General features: G+C 41.2%; 1 protein-coding gene across 1 annotated transcript; it reads left to right on the top strand.

The window, feature by feature from the left end:
* Positions 1 to 3,120: 3,120 nt before the first annotated feature.
* On the top strand, positions 3,121 to 4,187 carry LOC135697516 (uncharacterized). The gene is made up of 2 exons (XM_065217263.1): positions 3,121 to 3,225; positions 3,297 to 4,187. The coding sequence occupies exons 1-2, from the start codon at positions 3,223 to 3,225 to the stop codon at positions 4,149 to 4,151; spliced, it is 858 nt and encodes a 285-aa protein (XP_065073335.1). The 5' UTR covers positions 3,121 to 3,222; the 3' UTR covers positions 4,152 to 4,187.
* The last annotated feature ends 17,112 nt before the right edge of the window (positions 4,188 to 21,299 follow it).

The following is a 21,299-nucleotide window of genomic DNA, read 5'->3' as shown; positions in this document are numbered from 1 at the left end:
TTGCTGATGTGTGTACAATTTATGTTTGTTGACTAGTCCATTGTAACTTGTAAATAAAGACGCACGTAGAACGTAGTCCGCGGTTATTTTTCTTTGGTATCACGCGACTCCCGAGACGGGTGTTTATTGTCCGGTAGTTCGGTTTGGATAAACCTGTGTACGTCTGCTTGCGCTGGGATTCCCACAGGTTATGGGCCCAGATCCGTGAAGAAAGTAATAGTGGAAAAGTGTTCTCCGGTGGAGGAGACATTTTGTGTGGATTGCGTTGCGTTTGTGTTTTGTTTACGAGAAGATTTCCCCCGGCGGGTGTATGTGCTGTTGTCCGCAGCTGAACGTTTTTGTCGGGTGAAATTGTGCTGTTGGCAGTGGAGTATCGGCCAAGTGTGTAGCACGGAACGGAATACGAAACGGAAAAAGTTTTGTTCGAGGAGGAGAAATTTTGTTTTTCTCTCCTGTACGGGCTGAAGTGCAAACTTATTGTTTGCTGGTCCGGTCTCTAAAAGTGCGATTGTTTGAACTGAAGAAGTACGCTTCGTTCGGAAAAAGCTTATAGTGGAATAAGAAAGAACACTTTGTGGAAAGTATCGAATTGTGAACATTGTTCACTCGATTGTGAAGCTGTTTTCTTTGCCCGACCGTGCGCGTAGTGTTTTTGTTTCGTGGAAAATGGCCGAGACGAAGATAACATTAGACCGGTTGAACGATTTTAATTGGGCAACTTGGAATTTCCGGATGGAGTTGTTGCTGCTCAAAGAAAATCTGTGGACAACGGTGATTGACGCGAAGCCGGAGGTGGTTACAGCAGCTTGGACGAGGAACAACGAAAAGGCTCGAGCGACGATCGGTTTGGCGCTAGAAGATGGTCAGCTGTGCCATGTTATGGGAGCTGCTAGTGCAAAGGAGATGTGGGACAAGCTCAAAGGCTACCACGAGCGAGGGTCTCTGTCGAACAAGATCCATGTACTGCGGAGATTGTGCTCGATGCGGCTGAAAGAAGATGGCAGTATGTCGGAGCATCTAGTCCAAGCGTCAGAGTTGGTTCACCGACTAGTCAGCATGGGAGAGCCGTTGAAGGAACATCTTGTTGTGGCGATTTTGTTGTCAAGTTTGCCGGAGACGTACAACCCGCTCGTTACTGCTCTTGAAGGCCGTCCAGAAGAAGACCTGAAGCTGGAGTACGTGAAAGGTAAGCTTCTAGATGAGTGGCGGAGAAGATGCGAGAACAAAGTGCATGAAAAGGCCAGTGAAATGGCGATGAAAACCACAATGCGATCGGAAGAACGGAGAAGTTTTGTACGGGTTTGTTACCATTGCAAGCAAGAAGGGCACTTGCGGCGAAATTGTCCTGTGTTGATGGCGGAGAGGCAGCAGAACCAAGCGAAGTCGATGGTGGTTAAGCAATCGGATGCCGGTAGCATTGGCAGTAGTCGAGGAGTGTGCTTCACGACGACGACTGCAAGTGATGTGTCGATTGACGGTCGTTGGATCATCGACACTGGCTGTACGAAGCACATGGCTGGTTCGACGGCGAGCTTCGACAGCATGACGTTTTGCGAAGAGAAGGTGTCGTTGGCGGACGGGAGAAATGTAACTTCCAGAGGAACCGGACATGGAAGGATCGTTGGAGTCGGCTTGGAAGGCGAGTCCGTTGACATGCAACTGAAGGGATTGCTGTATGTGCCTGGATTGTCCGGAAGTGTGCTGTCAGTGAGCCAAATCACAAGCAATGGCTATGATGTGCTGTTTGGTGTGAAGGATTGCAGAATCCAGAAAGGCAAAAAGGTTGTTGCTATAGGTGACCGGATCGGAGGGCTGTACTACCTAAGGCAGCCGGTAGTGACGTAAAGCAGGAGGAGTGCTACGGAACAGGAGGAGTGTTGTAAGTAGATGCAGTAGTGGGCTTCACTAAGGAGGAGTGTTGGAAGTAAGTAGTGAAAGCCCCTGGATACGCGCATCTATCATGTGAGTCTCTATAGTGGCTCCCAAGATCGAGAATGACAGCTGCCGTATGAGTGTGTATGGGTGCGTGAGAGTGAGAGACTGACGAAGCATAAATTGCTGATGTGTGTACAATTTATGTTTGTTGACTAGTCCATTGTAACTTGTAAATAAAGACGCACGTAGAACGTAGTCCGCGGTTATTTTTCTTTGGTATCACGCGACTCCCGAGACGGGTGTTTATTGTCCGGTAGTTCGGTTTGGATAAACCTGTGTACATCTGCTTGCGCTGGGATTCCCACAGTTTTCAGTTGATTGGTAAAGCTGGAGCAATTTTTTTTTCCGAATGTAAACAAGAAGGAAAAAAAAGGCAAGGCACGCTAAAAATCGTTTACCCAAATTCTATTTTGTTGAAATAAACATGCTTTTGACTTTAATTCAAACACATATATTTCTGTTGAAAATTCATTATTCATATGTTTATAGAATGAACATTTATATTTTTGATTTAAATGAACAAAATTCGGTTCCGTGCTGGATATCAGTATCGTGATTTGAGTAGAAATTGCATGGTAATTGGGTTGTTTTACTTTGAAAAATATACCAATGTTTATACATCATCTGATAGAGCTTTGTTTTCTGGGCACAACGATATTTTTATCGATCCTGTGGACATTCATCTCGATTTTTAAAACAAGATTTAAATTTTTGATCGTGGACACTAAGTCTATTCGTTGACAGCTCGCTCCCATACAAAGTCCCACCAAGGGGCGCTAAGATGGTGATTTTTTGCTAATGTAATCGTACTTATTTAAAATAATTCAAGTGTACCAAAATTGATGAAATTTTGAATTTTTTAATGGAGATAACGAATATGTATTTACCTCAACACCCCTTAACAACCCAATTTCTAAGTCATTCATTTAGATTTGTTGGTGACTTTAGAACGGTTAGCAACGGATATTTTGGAATGGTTCAGTTTATAGATAAGGTTCTTCAAAAGAATCGTGGTTTATAAATATTGTCTGCCCGATTTTTCAGCAAACCCGGTTGTGTCATCCCCCTCGATTTTGGACAGTGGACTTTTTACTGTTTTTACTCGGGATGCCTTGTTTGACGTTTCTGCCATAAAACAACAATAATTTTGTTTATTTTCAATTGCCAGGCAGTCTCCGGATTTGGCTTCGCATAATAAATCAAAATTCATTCACAAGTTTGTGAAGCTTTTTTTGTGAGAAATAAATTAGAAACTAATAAGTTTTAGCAAGCAATTTCTTCATATACATGGTATACGTTCTATTAAAACAACAATGATTAGTGCTTTGGTGTTTTAAATTGCATCTCTCGCACTCTTGCAGGACCCCTTCTGGTGTGCCCTATCGAAGGATGTCGGACGCATCCCGGAAACGATCAAACACATCTTGGAGGTGACCGAGTACATAAATGCTGCTCTAGCGTTCGTCGGCAACGAGGAAATAGCAGCCATCGAAGACGACATCCGACGGTTGCCGGAAATCATGAACAAACCAGCCAGTGATCCCTCGATGAGGAAATATTTTGGGAGATTCACCCACAACCCAGATCGGTTCCGGTTGATGGCGGGCGAGAAGGCCGTTCTGAAGATGATTGCCAGCTGTATTCAACGGAAAGGAATTACGCACTATCTTAAGACGGCGGAACGGCGCGAAAAAGAGGTGGTTGTTCCGGCCAATATAGACAAACAAGCCAACGAGGTGCGGAAAAAGATTGTGGATTTCTTCACTGACAGATGCGACGGAAGTGTCGGTCAGGTAGAATTTTGCAATCGCATTTCTACGCTTAATATTGAGGTATCGGAAGCGGACGATAGTGGAATGATTGCCAGGGTAAGATGCATATTTTGCACCAACGAGAATGACATCACCTGCCGGCCGGAGCGATCAGGTGGCACTTGGAAGGTTTCCAACTTCTTAGCTCACATCCGAAACGTGCACAAGACGCTCAATGTGCCGAGTTCGATGGGACGTGGCGTCGGTACAGCGGGATCAAGCAAATCGCCCCCAACCGAACTGTCCGCCGGAGAGTCAGGTTCCAATGGGTACGGTTCCTACGAGTACTGGTCCAACTCGAACGATGTGAGCTCTAGTTATGAGCAGAAGGCGGTCCAGCCCGTTGGACCAACGATGGAGGAATTTGGCTTTGTCGTCAAGGAGGAAAGATATTTACCCGAATAGTAGTCATACTGTAATCAGTATGGATAATTATTTTAATTTAAGAACGGAATGAAAATATAAGAGTTATCAGTCTCTGAATCCGAATAGCTTAATGAATGTGGCGTCCATGAACTTGGAGCACACATAATCATTGGGGTTTCACGATTTCAGCACATTTCACAGCCACGGTTTCAGCAGCCAACCACCTGACCGTTGTCCTTTGTTGAGATCGCATATTGGCAGTTTTCAGCCGAACATGAGCACCCATGTAAATCCTTGAAACAAGTTTGGTCGATTTCCTAGTTAGGGTCTTCCGCGCATTCCACTCGTTCTTCTCGTGGCAATGCGGACATTTTTTAAGGCAATCTCGGGGGTACCAGTAATATTTGACTAGTGGATTTACGGATGAACAATCCAGTTGACAAATAGAATGAAAGCTGGACACAGGATTGTACGCTTGTAACTGGTCCCAACAAATCCAGTACAGTTGATTGGAGAGGTGTCGTAATTCTTCCGGAACCCGCAGATGTAGTGGAAGGAACGATTACAGTTGCTGGTATTGCATTGATCGAACCCGAATTTTGGTAACAACAGTAGCACACCTTTTCACGATAGTGAACGAAAGACTGCTTCACATCACTCGATCGAAACCCAAGAGCTCCGGCTGAATCCGACACGCCTCGTTGATCCATGTCCGTAACGGAAAGGAATCAAAAGTAGTGACACCGCAAAACATCCCTGTTTCTCGATAAAGGGCCCAAATTGAATAGTGTTCTTCTCCGACAGGAGGCATATGTCGCAAGGGAATCCCTCTTTCGAGCTGATTAGCCTCAGACGCGCGGTTTGGATCACGACCGGCACCGACGGACTGGACATGCTGGCTGCCGATGACGATATCAGATGCTCCGTTATGAGTCGTGTTGAAGCTGGAATATGAAGATTAGGTAAGTACCTACTCATAGTGTCTTTATCAGCGCAACATTATAAGTGCTTCCTTACTCTACAACTGGAACGGCAAATGACTTTTATTATATACTAACGGAAGTGTCCAGAAGAGTACTGGGACCGCACGAATGCTCATTCGGCGAAAGGTAGATCGTAAACGGAAGCATAGTCGGCAGAAGAGAAACTGTACGCGATCCAGACTGGATCACGGATGGTTTTGATCTTCCATGATATCTTCGGGGAACTCCATTGATTTCCATGATGAAGTTTATTATTATTATTTATTATTTTATGTTTTTATTTGCTTGCATTTGAAATCAAGAAGTGCACGAGAAACTAACTTTTTTTTGTGGCTGCATACTTTTTTGATTTATTAATCCCGCCTAGAGATGTCCGACCAGCGTTGACAGATTGTTTTAAAGCTTATCGGTATCAACACGCTCCTTCAATGTTACTCAAAAGTGAGTAAAAATCTACTCTCTTTCGGTAAAAGTGGAACTACTCTAAAGTGAGTAAACCTATAGTTACTCACTTTTGAGTAATGCTAGCATTTGTCAAAATCAGAGTAACTTGCACTCAGTTCTGATATGCGGTAAAACAGCATATCTGAGTAAATGTTACTCAGTTCATGTAAAATTGACCGTTTTTCAAAATGAGTAATAAATTGTTTTGATATTAATAATATTTATATGAAAAATCAAAACGGTAGAACAAATAATTTTATTAAAAGACAAAAAAATCTGCATTTCAATTATGTCCACGACGTCCGATGTATCATCCCATCACATTTTCTAGATAACCCTCTTGTTCCTGTTCCAATTCCGGGGGATGGTTCATAATGATGTGCGACTTCAATGTTTTGAACCGGGTGTGTAAAGATCCACATTTGGAGTATTGGAACGGTAAATCAGCACTGCTGGTATTGAAATAATGATCATGTTGATTGTGGGATTTTAGTTCTGCTACATATCCTGGAACAAATCTTTGAAACACGGGGAGATGGCAACCAAAACCTTCTAAAAAGATTTAATTAGGTGCTTTAATTTTCAAGTGCTTCATTTTCATACCTTTTTAACTTAGCGAACGAATCCTAACCTGCAGCCACTTGATCCATTCCTTTCTCCTAAATTTACAAACATGAATGGGAAATCGGAAGTTCCATCACCAACGATATTTTTCACTTTTGTCCAAGCTTTTGTCACAAGCATTTGACATAAGCACAGTGAGTAAAATTTGTGCAGGATTACTCAAAAGTGAGTAAACTTTGTTTTTAAACAAACAGAGTAGTAGTTACTCACTTTGCTAAATCAATGTTACTCAGATTTTGACATTTTGTACAAAAATACCAAATTGAGTAGAAGTTACTCACTTTTGAGTAACATTGAGCGAGCGTGAAGGGTATTAAAAAATCGGTATTTATCGGTATTTACCTGAGGGAGAGTCGCGTAGAGAGAAAAATGGAACGTTAAATCAACCGGTGAACACTCGTGTTTATTTCAGTTACCATGGAGACGTAATTTGTGATTAGCCCCGGTCCCTTTCAAATTGTATCATTATTTATGAACGGCCTTATATTTGAAATGACGTTTCACATTCATCTAGTGATGTCCAATTTTCATTCGAATAATCGTTTAATCGATTAACGAACCGAAAAGTAAACTATTTGTAATCGGTTAGATCATGCCGATATAAGCATTAACATCTCCACAGGATCATCACCGATCGTTTCAAACATGTGCTGCACTCTCATTGGCAGAAAAATGGCAGCACAGCGAACAAAAAATAATCGATAAGTTGTTAATCGAGTAATTAAAAAATGGGACATCTCTGATTTAGGTGCGTTTGTTTTGATAAAAATGAGCGCAAAATTTCATCTCTACCGAGGGGGCAGCAAAACCACAAAATTACCTTGAATACGGAGGGTATTCATTGGATGAAAGGGACCGTGAAAGAGGACACTAAAATAGAAAGTTTTTCTTCCGACAGTTTCATCTTAGTATTTATCTTTGGTTAAATGCAGCCAGACGGCTACTGTCACGAACTTTCATTGGGAGCCAAGCAATTGTATGATGCTTTTCTTACAGTTGAACAAGAATACACAAGGCTGTATTGAAATCTTGCGTAAAACAATTTATGATAAACTGTTGTTTTTAATTCATTTAAAATACACACAAATCAATATTGAAAGATACCATCAATTAAGGTTTTGTCAAAACATCTAGTAGCGTAATAAAATACCAAACAGAAAAGTACAGTTTCTCACTCCACGCTGAATAATCTCAAACAATCACTACACGCTCAAAGCAAAACACGCGATTTTGCTACACCTGTTTTGATTTGATTTCAATGGCATAAACTTTCATGACAAGTAGAACAAGTATGCAATGAATTCCGTGTGTGCTATCTGCTTCTCCCTCCCAAGTATTTACTATTTAATTAATTTGATATTTTTTGCCGTTTTTGAAAGCGAAAATTTTAACGATGGTGACGACTGGGACTTGAGGAGAATTGCATTGTTTAACGGCACAGTCTTAAAACAGTCTTTAATATTTTCAATTTAATTTTGAAAATTATCGTTGTCCTCAAGTGGCGATAAAAATTGTGAGTAAGTAGTTTTTTTTCAAATAAATATCTTTAAATGAAACCAAAATATGGAAAATCAGCCATAACAACGACTAAACTATTGGCAATAACGACAAACAATATTTTCACTTGAAAAAGGCCACAACCTATGGCCGAAATGTCGAGCAGATTACATCGTAGCCGTTGCAGTGTTTTAAGACTGAGAAAGCCGTTAATCAAAGCAAAATTTTAGCTTTTGTACAATGATCTGAAAATTCCGGAAGAAAACTCCGGGGAATGTTTGAATTAGTTTCTGAGCAAATCCGAAAAAAAACATCCAGAGAAATACTAAAGAAGCTCTCCTGGATGAAGTTCAAGGAAAATTCTAAGAATAGTTGGAAAAACATCCGGGAAACTTCCAAGACACGAATTGAGAAACTTGTGGTGAAAATTTAAATAAACTATCAGAAAAAATCGGATGTCACATCTAAAGGAAGCCAGAAAAGTTTCGAAAACCGGAAGTTAATTTTCCGAAGTAGCCATTTCTAGTGAAAGCCAGAAGAAGCTCGGAAAAATCTTCCAGTAGAAGTTGAACAAACTTATGGTCAAACTTCCAGAATTTAGACGAAAGAAATTTCTGGGAGAATTAATTGAACTTCCTGGAGAAGACGAAAGAAGCTTCCTGGAGACGCTGGCAGAAACTTCAGGTAGATTGGAAGAAAAATCTGACAAAAGTCGGAAGCCAGAGCGCTTACGGAACAGTCGAAAGAAATAAGGACATAATTTCGGAAGAAATAGATTTCTGAGGGATGTTCTAATGATCCAGAAAAGTTTCCTGATATGCATAAAACATCCATGAAGACTCCGCAATTTCCCTGAAGTTTTCGGAACATTCCTGAAATGCACTTGGGAATATTCCATAATTCCTCGAAAATCCTTAAAAGTTCTTTTAATTTTCCTGAAATTAGGTGTTGTTTTGGAGTTCTCTGGTCATCTTCGAAGCGCTCGGAATTTCCCTGATTATAGTAAGACTACCGGAATATCTCTAATCATCTTTGAAGGTCACTGGACTTTCTTGAAGATTACGAATTTTTTTTAAGTGCTCTCACAATTTTCTTGAATTTATTGTAACATAAGCAATGAAGTTCTCTGATCTTCCCGATTTTTTTTTTAATTTTTAAAAGTTATCGACACTGCATTAAAAAGCATAGAACTTCACATAAAATGTTCTCACAATGTTCTACTGTTCATGTAAATTCCCTTACGTTTCCTAAATTTGCATGAGGCCCTCAGGGCATTGCTGAAGTTTTCGGAAATTGCCTGAGTTTCTCGGAACTCCTTTATAATTTAAGTTCCTGAAAACCATTACATTTCCCTGAAGTTCTTTGGACTTGTGACGTTTCTAAAATATTTATGATGTTTCCTTAAGTTCACTGGAGTTCGCAGGACTTTTCTGAAATTCCCGGGTTTTCGAATTAAAACAGAAGTTAATAAAACTGTCTTTAAATTATCGAAACTTACACAAAAATCTGGACTTTTCTGAAGTTACTGAACGTCTTAAATGTGCATGCAGCTAGTGTGGATCCGCAAAAAAAAATCTGATAGCATCCTTGAAGTTCCTGGAAAGTTTAAAAACCTGGCGGGAGAAGATGAAAGAATCATTAGAGCGAAAGCTGAAGAAGCTTCCAAGGTAAGGTGCAAGAAAATTCCAGGGAAAGTTGGATAAAACTTCAGGAAGTTAAAAAATTAATAAAAACTTCCGGAAGTTAAATAATATTTAAAAAATATTTCTCGATTCCCTAGGAACCGACTATTTCTTGATTCATGGGTAGTCAGAAACGGTGAGGAAATGCAAACATTAGTCGAAAGAGTATAAAGCATAAGGCATCTTTAGAGATGATTGTTTAGAATTTTGAAGACTCAACAAATATGAGGTATTCAAAAAGATACAAGTTGCTCACAAAAAAAATGCTCCGAAAATCGAGCGCGGGCAGGTAATATTTGATTATTTAAAAAAAAAAACGGTATAAATCGGTATAAAATCTTAAAAATCGGTATTCTGAGGAACCTTATCTGTATATCGGTATCTAGTTTGGAAATCGGTATAAATACCGATAAATCGGTATATCTGGCAACGCTGTGTCCGACAGCTTGTCGATTAATCAAACTAATTCTGGATCAACAATAGAAAAGGGCCCATCAGCATTTGTAAACAAACCGTTCGAAAGCCCTTTCCGCACAAAGCAAAGGCCGCCCACGCAAACGAACACCATCATCGTGTAGGGGAAACTTTCCCCTATCCGATCCGATGATAGTGCTGGTTTGCGTGGGTGGCCTTCGCTTTGTGAGGAAAGGCCTTTAGAACGGTTTGTTTACAAATGCTGATGGGCCCTTTTCTATTGTTGATTCAGAATTAATCAATTTTCAATCGATTACAGCTTGAATCTCTATTATAGTACGTTCAGACTACAGAGTTATAACATGTTATAGCGCTATCTTGATGGTGGTTTCTGTGTTGCAATTATTTGACAACCGTTATAACATGTTATAACCATAGAGGTAACTCTAATAGTACGTGCTATCTTGATGGTGGTTTCTGTGTTGCAATTATTTGACAACCGCTATAACATGTTATAACTCTCCAGTCTGAACAAGGCATCAGACTACAGAGTTATAACAACAATCAATACGAAACTAACGATTTTAAATTGGCTCACCACTTTAGTAGCCTATTGGTCCCAAGCAAACGATTAACGTACCCTATTCTAGTTGAAATTCTATTACTACACTATGTTTGTTTTGATTCGCTATGAAAGTTTGACAGATAACATCAGGGGTGTGTGGATTCATGCAGAACATGCAGGGGTGAGTGAAATAGCTTGGGACTGCTTGGGACCGTTGTTCTGGTACTGAGTGAGCCAAAAATAATAATGATTTTCTTCGGGACCCAGTGGTCTTAGAGTTACCTCTATGGTTATAACATGTTATAGCGCTATCTTGCTAGTGGTTTCTGTGTTGCAATTATTTGACAACCGTTATAACATGTTATAACCAACTCTCCAGTCTGGGACGACTCTATCTACGATGCAAAAAAGATTGTGTTTTGCTGTGGCTAGCTGCGCGCACACTGAGTAGATAGAAAGAAGATTGATGACGATTCTGAAGATTTCCTGCAAAAAATTGATGAGCGATGCAAGTAGATGCGACAAATGAAAGAAGATTGTTCGAAGATTGATTCGCTAGTGTGAGATTTGTTGACCATCTAAACTTGAGATTTAGATGTGTCGCCCCCCTCGGTCCAGACTGTAGAGTTATAACATGTTATAACGGTTGTCAAAAAATTGCAACACAGAAACCACCATCAAGATAGCGCTATTACATGTTATAACCAACAATCAATTCGAAACTAACGATTTGAAATTGGCTCACTACTTGACTAGCCTATTGGTCCCAAGCAAATGGATTAACGTACCCTATTCTAGTATAAATTCCAGTACTACACTATGTTTGTTTTGATTCGCTATGAAAGTTTGACAGATAAAATGAGGGGTTCGTGGATTTTCCTATGTTTCGAGGGGTGCATCGATTAGCTTGGGACCGAAGATAGTACCAGAGCTGAGCCAAAATGTTGCGCTCGTTTCTTCGAGACTTTCTGGTCTTAGAGTTACCTCTATGTTATAACTCTGTAGTCTGAACGTACTATAAGACTAGAAGGTCCCGAAATAACGTGCTCAACTTTTTGGCTCAGCTCTGGTACTATCTTCGGTCCCAAGCTAATCGATTCACCCCTCGAAACATAGGAAAAACCAATCACCCCTCATTTTATCTGTCAAACTTTCATAGCGAATCAAAACAAACATTGCGTAGTACTAGAATTTCGATTAGAATGGGCTACGTTAATCGTTTGCTTGGGACCAATAGGCTAGTCAAGTGGTGAGCCAATTTCAAATCGTTAGTTTCGTATTGATTGTTGTTATAACTGCTCAGTCTGGCCACCGTTTTATAGTACGTTCAGACTACAGAGTTATAACCTCGGTTATAACATAGAGGTAACTCTAAGACCACTGGGTCCCGAAGAAAATCATTATTATTTTTGGCTCACTCAGTACCAGAACAACGGTCCCAAGCAGTCCCAACCCGCATAAACAATAACCATAAGAAGCGCCTAACCACCAATTCGGGATAACATCCCAACTTTATGTGGTATGGTCGTACCATCTATGATATCGTTAGTGTATGGTATCCGTTTATTAGGGAAGCTATTTCACTCACCCCTGCATGTTCTGCATGAATCCACACACCCCTGATGTTATCTGTCAAACTTTCATAGCGAATCAAAACAAACATAGTGTAGTAATAGAATTTCAACTAGAATAGGGTACGTTAATCCTTTGCTTGGGACCAATAGGCTACTAAAGTGGTGAGCCAATTTAAAATCGTTAGTTTCGTATTGATTGTTGATAGGGCTGTCCCTCGTAGTTTTTTCCTTCTCTTTGTGCTTCGACAGCCAGCGTTTGTTGGTATTTTCAATGAAGTCCTCTGTTGCGTTTGATGAGCTGGGCCTAGAGTTTTCGTCATAGCTTTCAACGTTTGAAGTGTGATGATCCTCGGTTTGATTGTCTGTGTTTCGCTGATGTTCTTCTGCTGAGAACCCGGTGAAAGCAGGAGATGATTGACCCGATGTCGTTGGATGGTTTTGTTCGATATCCATCGACGGGAAATCAGCGAGACTGACTCTTGGTGGAACTGCTGGAGCGGTGCTATTGTTCGATGTGGCTACATCCAAACATTTCTGTTTGGGATGTGCTGCTCGGCCACAATGGCGGCACGTTTTTGGTTGCTTGTCGTACGTTACCAACGTTGTTTTGTTGTCGACCATGATGTATGATGGAATGGCGCTTTCGAGTCGCATTCGCAAAACTCGAACACCGCTCATGAATCCTGGGAAGTAGTGCTTCCATTTCTCATGTCGACTGGAAATCACGGTCCCGTACTTTGCCATGTGGTTCATAACAGTGGCTTATGGCCATATCAGAGGAAGGTCATGCACTCGAACGGTCATCTAACGTCATGCACCTAACGTCCGAATATTGAAACTTAATATTGTTCTCGAAGTATTTTTGCACTTTTCCCGCATTGGGACGAACTGGAAGGACACTGAAGTCAACAACAAGTGTGTTTTTACGAACTACACAAATATTCGCTACAATATTTCACCAAGTTAAGCAGAGCAGAAAAAGCACACGTCCGATGAATACGAGTAATGGCTGTCGAGCAATTTCCTTTATAACATTCAATTAAATGTTAAAAATAACATATTTTATTTTTATGTTATTGGCTTGAACAAAAGGTTTGATTGTTTATCAAACGACAAAATGTGAAGGCAAGGAGCAATGAGCACAGGATGAAGGTAGCACGAACCTTCAAATGTTGTTGTATTTGTAAATCTAGATAAACATTTCAAAGGGTCCTATCTGCATTGATCGATTCTCTTCATCGACTTTCTCAATAACTCAGCTGCAAAACCTCCTTTATCAAACTATGTGGTAAAATTAGCGCGAAATCTGTTTGCATAGCAGTGGTTATGAAAAGAGAAAGTCGATGAAGAGAATCGATCAAAGCAGATAGGACCATTTGAAATGTTCATCGAGAAATATCAGAAACGCAAATAGTGACATCATTGTAATCCAGCTAATAACATAGGGAGCGATTCTGATGTTGACGTTATGAAAAAGGGATGAAAAAGATTGATCCAGGATCGCCCAATCCTACGAGATTGACTTTGTGTGAGTTCGACAGTGAGCATGCATAAGGGCCTATATGCGATGATCGATTCTCTTCGTCGATTTTCTCTTTTGTTAATAACTCGCTAGATTTAACGTTTCTCGGTGCGTTTGCTGTTGCTTTTGATAGCTGTAACGATAAGTAGTTACATGATATTGACATGTATTCAGTGACGGGTATCAGAGATGCAGACAGAGAGAGAGTGAGATGTGTGACAGAGAATGATAGAGAAAACGACGGCGCTGGCGACACGGGTCAGAGGAGTGAGTTAAGATCGAGACGTGGATCGGAACAGGCAACGTTTTCACAATGGCGACTAGGATGAAAATTGGTAAGTATAAAAAGAAATGTTTTTTCTGCATTGAAAAAACCGAAAAAAAAATGGAAGAGAACAGAGAAGCTACGAAGTGATATTGGAAGTTTTGCAGGATATTTATCATAAACGTTTTTATCAAATGAAAAAAAAATCGTGGAAATAAAATGGTAAGGTGGCGGAACGCTAACGGAACAAGATGGTGGATTTTGAGATGAAACAAATCTTCTGTAAAAGTGAGGTTAAAATGAATTGTGTGCTTAGTGATCGGGTGACGAAAAAAAAACATGATAAACATTATTCACCGCAACTACTGCGATTTTTTTTTTACTGTTTACATCATGTGGAATCTAAATGTTGACTTGATGTGGAAGAAAAAACAACCACATGTGCTTCATACAATTCAAGTTCAACTTTGAAGTAGGAGTGAGTCCGCTTAGAGCAATAGCTAAGATACATTTTTTTTTCTCCGTGGTATGCTTCGTACATTGGAAAGTCGTTCCATGTAAACGTGAGTATGTTTAGTGCACTGAGGAGTTTGCTACGTGCAAAAGTTGGTTGGCTTTGTGCAAAAGTTTGTTGGCTCCGCGCAGGAATGTTTACTTCGTGTGGAAGTTAGTTTGCTTCGTGCAAATGCTAGTTCGCTTCGTGCAGGAATGTTTGCTTCGGGCAAAAGTTAGTTGGCTAAGTGCAAAATTTTGTTGGCTTCGTGCAGGAATGTTCACTTCGTGTAGGAGTTAGTTTGCTTCGTGCAAATGCTAGTTCGCTACGTGCAGTAATATTTGCTTCGTGTGAAAGACAGTATGCTCCGGGCATGAATGTATGCTCGTACAAAGATGTGTCTAAATCCAAATTGGGGGAAAAATTTTGCTTCCCGGGAAAACGGTGGAAAAAGTTTGTTTGCTTCGTGCATAATGGATGTTAATTATGTGGTTTAGTAGGGGTAACTGGTTTCGTTTGTTTTTCTGCTTGTTACATTTTCTATAGATGCGGCTGTAATGCCCCCCTTCAAAGCTGGATCTGATCCTCGGAACGATTGGATAAAATGGAAACGAGCATTCGAACGATACACTAGAGCAAATAAGGTGGAAGACGACAATGACAAATACGATCTGTTGCTGGTTCTCGGAGGGCTCGATTTACAATCCTACTTCGATAAAATCACGAAATGGCAGGTTCTCGGTCAGACAGTAGATGGCACTGATGGAGACGTCATCCTCAAATATGAATCTGCTGTTGTCACCCTGGATAAATATTTTGCACCACAAATAAACAAAAGATTTGAACGACATGTGCTACGTGGAATGAAACAAGAAGAAAATGAAGCGTTCGAAGAATACATTTTCAGACTAAAGGATCAGGCAAACCGATGTTTGTTTGTGGACACGGATGACGTTATTGTAGACCAGGTTATTGAAGGTTGTCGGTCTTCAGAGTTGAGGAAAAAATTGTTAACAGAAGATTTGACTCTAAACGGAACAATTATGCTGGGGAAAACCCTCGAAGAGGTACAAAAACAAACTAAACTTTATGACAAACCTTCTTCGTCGTACACGGATGGTGTAGTACAACGACTGAACGGAAAGTATACTCCAAAGAGCAGAAATGCAGAGTCCTCTCGTCGATGCTACAATTGTAACCAAACCGGACACATGGCAAGGGAAACTGATAAATGCGCAGCGAGAAACGTGATTTGCCACGGATGCAAATCAAAAGGTCATTTTGTTGTGTGCTGCCGAAAGCGGAAAAGGGAGGTGTCCAAAACATACGATCATCCGTTGCCAAAGAGGGTCAATGCCATAACATCCGAGGATACAACAGACAGAACTGTATTTTTCGTTGGAGCTAATAAGGAACTAGATGAAGTGTTGGCTTTGAACATTGGAGGAGTCACGATCAACCTATTGATAGACTCTGGATCACCGGCGAATATTATAAACAGCACAACCTTCGAACACCTCAAGAACCATCAAGCGGAGATGATCAATGAAAGAAATCCTGGTGATGAAGTGAAACTCAAGTCGTTTGCGTCAGATCAAAGAATAGTCTTCAATGTTGCTTTCGAGACAGAAGTTAAAATCCCCGGAGATGATTCCGGAGTATGGACTCATTTTTTGGTAGCTCCGAAAGGGCAGACCAACCTTTTGAGCAAAAGTACAGCTTTTGCCTTAGGAGTGCTGAAGATTGGATATGCAGTTAACCATGTGTCACCTGATCTACCAGCTAAAGAATGTACAGATTTTCCGAAAGTTCCTGAGGTAAGCCTTAAAATCCAGATCGACAACTCAGTTCAACCGATCGTCCAAGCAGCACGAAGGCTTCCAGTAACAATGGAAGCTGACGTTGAAGAAACGATACTGGAACTACTGGAGAAGAATATCATTGAGAGAGCGGAAGGTCTACTAACCTGGATATCACCTTTAGTACCAGTGCGGAAGGCAGACGGCAGAATTCGACTTTGCGTTGACATGAGGGCTGCTAACAAGGCTGTCAAGAGAGAAAACTACCCAATGCCGAACATTGACGATGCTATGATCTCGATTAAAAAGGTAAGAGGAAATCATAAATTTGTTTCGAACATGTGAGTAAATAAAGGAAATTGTTTTTGAAGGTTGCAAAATTATCAAAAATTGATTTGGAGTCGGCCTATTACCATTTTGAGCTGGAACCTGAGAGTAGGAATATAACTACATTTGTAGCTCGGAGTGGTGTATATAGATTCTGCAGGTTGATGTTTGGGATCAAATCGGCTCCAGAGCTTTTTCAGAGAGAGATGGAACATCTTTTTCGAGGAATTAAAGGTTTAGTGGTATACATGGATGATCTTTTAATTCATGGTGCCACAGAAGAAGAACACGATAAAGCCCTCAAGGAAGTTTTAGAAAGATTAGCATCTCTCAATATGAAAGTTAACGAAACGAAATCAACGCTGTCGGTGAAAGAAGTCACGTTTTTGGGGTATCTCATAAACACCGAAGGTATCCGACCTACAAACGAAAAAGTTCAAGCTATTATGGATCTCCAACCACCAAAAAGTGTGTCCGAGTTACGGTCACTGCTGGGACTGATAAATTTTCTCGGAAAGTTTCTACCTAACTTAGCAACTTTGACATTCCACATGCGTACTCTTCTTATTAAAGATTGTCCATTCAAATGGGGAGCTCAACATTCAGATGAATTGGGCAGGCTGAAGAAAATCCTTGCTAACGTTGATTCGTTAGGATTCTTCAACCCTAAGGATGAGACATTACTGGTTACTGATGCAAGTCCATTCGGTTTAGGAGCAATTTTGATACAGGTAAAAAATGGAGAATCGCGAACTATCTGCTGCATTTCAAAAAGTTTGGCAGATCATGAGAAGAAGTACTGCCAAACAGAGAAAGAGTGCTATGCGATAGTTTGGGCCATGGAAAAGTTATTTGTATATTTGTATGGTCTCCACTTCACCTTGATAACGGATTGTAAACCGTTGGAATACTTATTCAACCGAATACAGTCAAAACCATCTGCTAGAATCGAACGGTGGATTCTTCGACTGCAAAGCTTCGACTTCACAGTTAGATACGAGCCTGGAGATCATAACTTGGCTGATGCTCTATCAAGATTATCGCAGGATAAGTTCATAAAAGGTGATGAAACAGACATGATAGCCTGGTTAACCGAAGAAGTAAAGCCTAACGCACTTACCATCGAGGAAATAGAGAAAGAGACTCTTGCCGATGATGAATTACAGGCAGTAAAAGATGCTTTATACTCTGGAGTTTGGGAAGAGGTACCAAATGAATATAAAACAGCGACCATCAAAGATGATCTGACAACATACGGTGAGGTAATTCTACGAGGGGACAGAATCATCATACCAGAGAACTTGAGAGAAAAAGTAGTGAGACTTGCTCATGCTGGACATCAAGGGTGTACATCGATGAAGGCCCAATTACGGGCAAAAGTATGGTTTCCTGCGATGGACAAGTTGGTAGAAACATTCGTTCGGAGCTGCAAGCCGTGTAAAATGACAGCCCTACCCGACAAACCAAACCCTATTCACCGCCGAATTCCTACGGAACCGTGGCAAGACTTAGCCATCGATTTTAAAGAAGGGCTTCCAGGTGACATGTCATTATTGGTTGTCGTCTGTTATACAACACGATTCATACAAGTTGAACCTATGAAACCAGCCACGGCTCAACACGTGATCAAGGCACTTCTTAGAATGTTCGCTGCATTCGGTATTCCCAGATCAATAACGTCAGATAACGGGCCGCAATTTAGAGCAGCGGAATTTCGGAACTTCTGTGTTAGTTATGGAATTCATCTAAATTTGACTACACCATACTGGCCGGAACAAAACGGGGCGGTAGAAAGGCAAATGCGCACTCTTGGAAGGCGCATTAAGATCAGCTTGATTCAGAAAACCGATTGGAAAACCGATCTTTATGAATACCTCACTTTATACCATACGACACCACAGGAAACAACGGGAGTATCACCTGGTCAAATGATGTTCAATCGTGAACTCAAGAGCAGAATTCCATCCATTTATAACCCACCTAGCCTGAAATGGGAAGCAGCGAGGGACAGGGATATGAGCAAGAAAGAATATCATTCACAACGAGCAAACCAACAAAGACAGGCGAAAGAACATGATTTGGGAAGAGGAGACACGGTGTTAATGAGGAATTTGAAACTAGGGTCAACGGAGCCAAACTTCCGAGAAGAAGAATTTCGTGTAGTTAATGTTGACAACGGGGCAGTCGCTGTCCAATCAAAAGAATCCGGGAAAGTTTATGTGAGAAATAGCACACACCTCAAGAAACTGGACAACGGTCAACATACGCCAGGAGTAGAGGTGAGCTCTTATAGCGAAGAGCTAGGCGAACCAGCTCCTTACAATTCCGGTGTTCCTAACCCGGAGTCACGAGAGGCAGATGTCAATACTCGACACCAGAGGATCCGTAAACGACCAGCTAAGTATAATGATTACGTAGAGTAACACTAGAAGTGAAATAGTTTATAACTACATAGTAATAAAAGAAGCAGTTTGATTAACATAAGTAACATAGTTTGGGTTTAAAAAAAAGGAGGGATGTAACGATAAGTAGTTACATGATATTGACATGTATTCAGTGACGGGTATCAGAGATGCAGACAGAGAGAGAGTGAGATGTGTGACAGAGAATGATAGAGAAAACGACGGCGCTGGCGACACGGGTCAGAGGAGTGAGTTAAGATCGAGACGTGGATCGGAACAGGCAACGTTTTCACAATAGCCAATACAACCTGTTACTACTCTGCATTGAACAAATTCTAGAAAATTGTTTCGCCTAGCTGTAGCAATGCAAAGAGAAAATCGATGAAGAGAATCGATCATCGCGTATTCGCCCTTATGAATGCTCACTGTCGAGTTCTTCTTCTTCTTTCCTTTATTTAACGTCGGTCTCTGTTCCGCGTGCTAATCACCGACGGACTTCGATTGCCATCCATCCATTGATGGCAATCGAATGTGCAGGAAGGCAGCTTCCACACCTGCGTAGGAAATCGTACCCGTTCAAACACACATGGGCCGGGGCCAACGGTTTTTACTTCCCTTCCGAAGGAAGACGTGACCAGAGATTTTTATGCCTCAGAAAAATCCCACCGAACTCGGCTGGGATTGAACCCAGACCCATTGGGATGAGAAAGCAGTCACGCTTATCGCTACACCACCGGCGTCGGCTGAGTGTGAGTTGACAAAGACAGAAAGCATACGTGATAAATAAATAATCTATGATAAAACATTGTGCAGATCATCCAAACAGGGGTGGTATTAAAATTTAAGTTGGAGTTTACCGCCATTAGAGTTCATTTTCAGCAAACATTGTCCGCAGCTAGTGTCACTTTTTCTCGAGTAAGTGAACTCAAATCCATCGGTGCACTCGTTATACGTAACACAAACGGAAGGACCCCCAACTGTAGTCAGCGGATAGAATTTCGATACACTGATAGGCAAAATAAAGTGCCCACCCCATCATTTTTGAAATTTCTCTCATTTATTTGGTTCAAATTCAAATAAACACACCGTAGTCTGTTTCGATGTCTTACCTTTATTATTCTTTTAAAGTTACACCTATGGAATACTGAAAATATAAAGTTTTACTTGAAGTAAAAGAAAATCAATTTGGATTGAAAAAGAAAACAGTGACAAAAAAAAGTGCCCACTTCAAAAATCGGTATGTTTTCGATAAGTTTCCATCGGAAAACCCCTCGATTGTTTTTGTTTTGAAAGTTTGACATGTATTGAAGCAAACGGGTGGAACTGGTGCATTTGTACACGTGATCGCATTTGAATCAGTTGAAAAAAATGGAGGACGTAGTGATTTCGAAAGCAATTCCCGTGTGTATCCGAAAATTGGTTGTTCGTGATGTGCAAAACGGTGAATCGCACCGGTCTGTCGCTAGGAAGTACAATATCAGCAAAACAGCGGTCGGGAAAATTCTGCAGAAAATGAAATCGTTCGGATCAGTGGTGGATCGCCCTGGCAGAGGCAGGATGCGCAAAACGGATGCGAGAACGGACACCAAGATCATGCGTGAAGTGAAGAAGAACCCGAAGGTAACTGTCCGCGAGATCCAGGAGGCTCTTCAGCTAACAGTTTCCAGTCGAACTGTTCGTCGCCGTCTCGTAGCACAGGGGTTGAACAGCAAAGTTGCTCGGAAGCGCCCATTTATCAGCAAGGCAAACAAAGTCAAACGGCTTAAGTTTGCTAAGGAGCATGCTGATAAGCCCCTAGAGTTCTGGAAAACGGTTCTCTGGACGGACGAATCAAAATTCGAACTGTTCAACCGGAAGCGACGGGTTCGTGTGTGGTGTAGATCGGGTGAGGAGCTTCAGGAGCGCCACATACAAGGCACGGTGAAGCATGGAGGAGGAAATGTGATGGTCTGGGGGTGCTTTTCGTGGGGTGGAGTGGGAAGCCTGGTGAAAATCGACGGGATAATGACGGCAGATTCCTACATCGACATCCTGCGGGAAAATCTGGAAGTTTCGCTGATCCAGACGGGCCTTGAGGAGAAATTCGTATTCCAGCAGGACAACGATCCGAAGCATACTGCCAAGAAGACTAAGTCTTTCTTCCGGTCATGTCGAATTAAACCACTGGAATGGCCTCCACAAAGCCCGGACCTCAACCCCATCGAGAATTTGTGGGCGATTCTCGATGCCAGGGTTGACAAAACTGGTGTTACCAATAAAAATAACTATTTTGAAGCCCTGGAGCGCGCCTGGGAAGAACTAGATCCACAGCACCTGAAGAATCTAGTGGAGAGCATGCCGAAGCGCCTGCAGCTGGTCCTGAAGGCCAAAGGAGGACACATTAACTATTAGGCTGGTATTCTTTTACTTTATTTTATGTTTTCTGGAGTTAAAATGCAGTGGGCACTTTTTTTTGTCACTGTTCTTTTTTACACCCATTTTGATTTTTTTTTCTTCGAGTCAGTCTCTTCTTTTTATCTGGTATTCTATAAGTGAAACTTAAAAAGAATATAAAGAATAAGATATAAAAAATACTACAGTGTATTTACTTTAATTT

The sequence above is a fragment of the Ochlerotatus camptorhynchus genome, unplaced genomic scaffold, assembly GCF_037179485.1.
Source record: "Ochlerotatus camptorhynchus isolate MF236.1 unplaced genomic scaffold, CSIRO-AGI_Acam_v1.1 ptg000071l, whole genome shotgun sequence".
NCBI classification, from domain to species: Eukaryota; Metazoa; Arthropoda; class Insecta; order Diptera; family Culicidae; genus Ochlerotatus; species Ochlerotatus camptorhynchus.
This window is presented reverse-complemented; position numbering and strand designations above follow the sequence as displayed.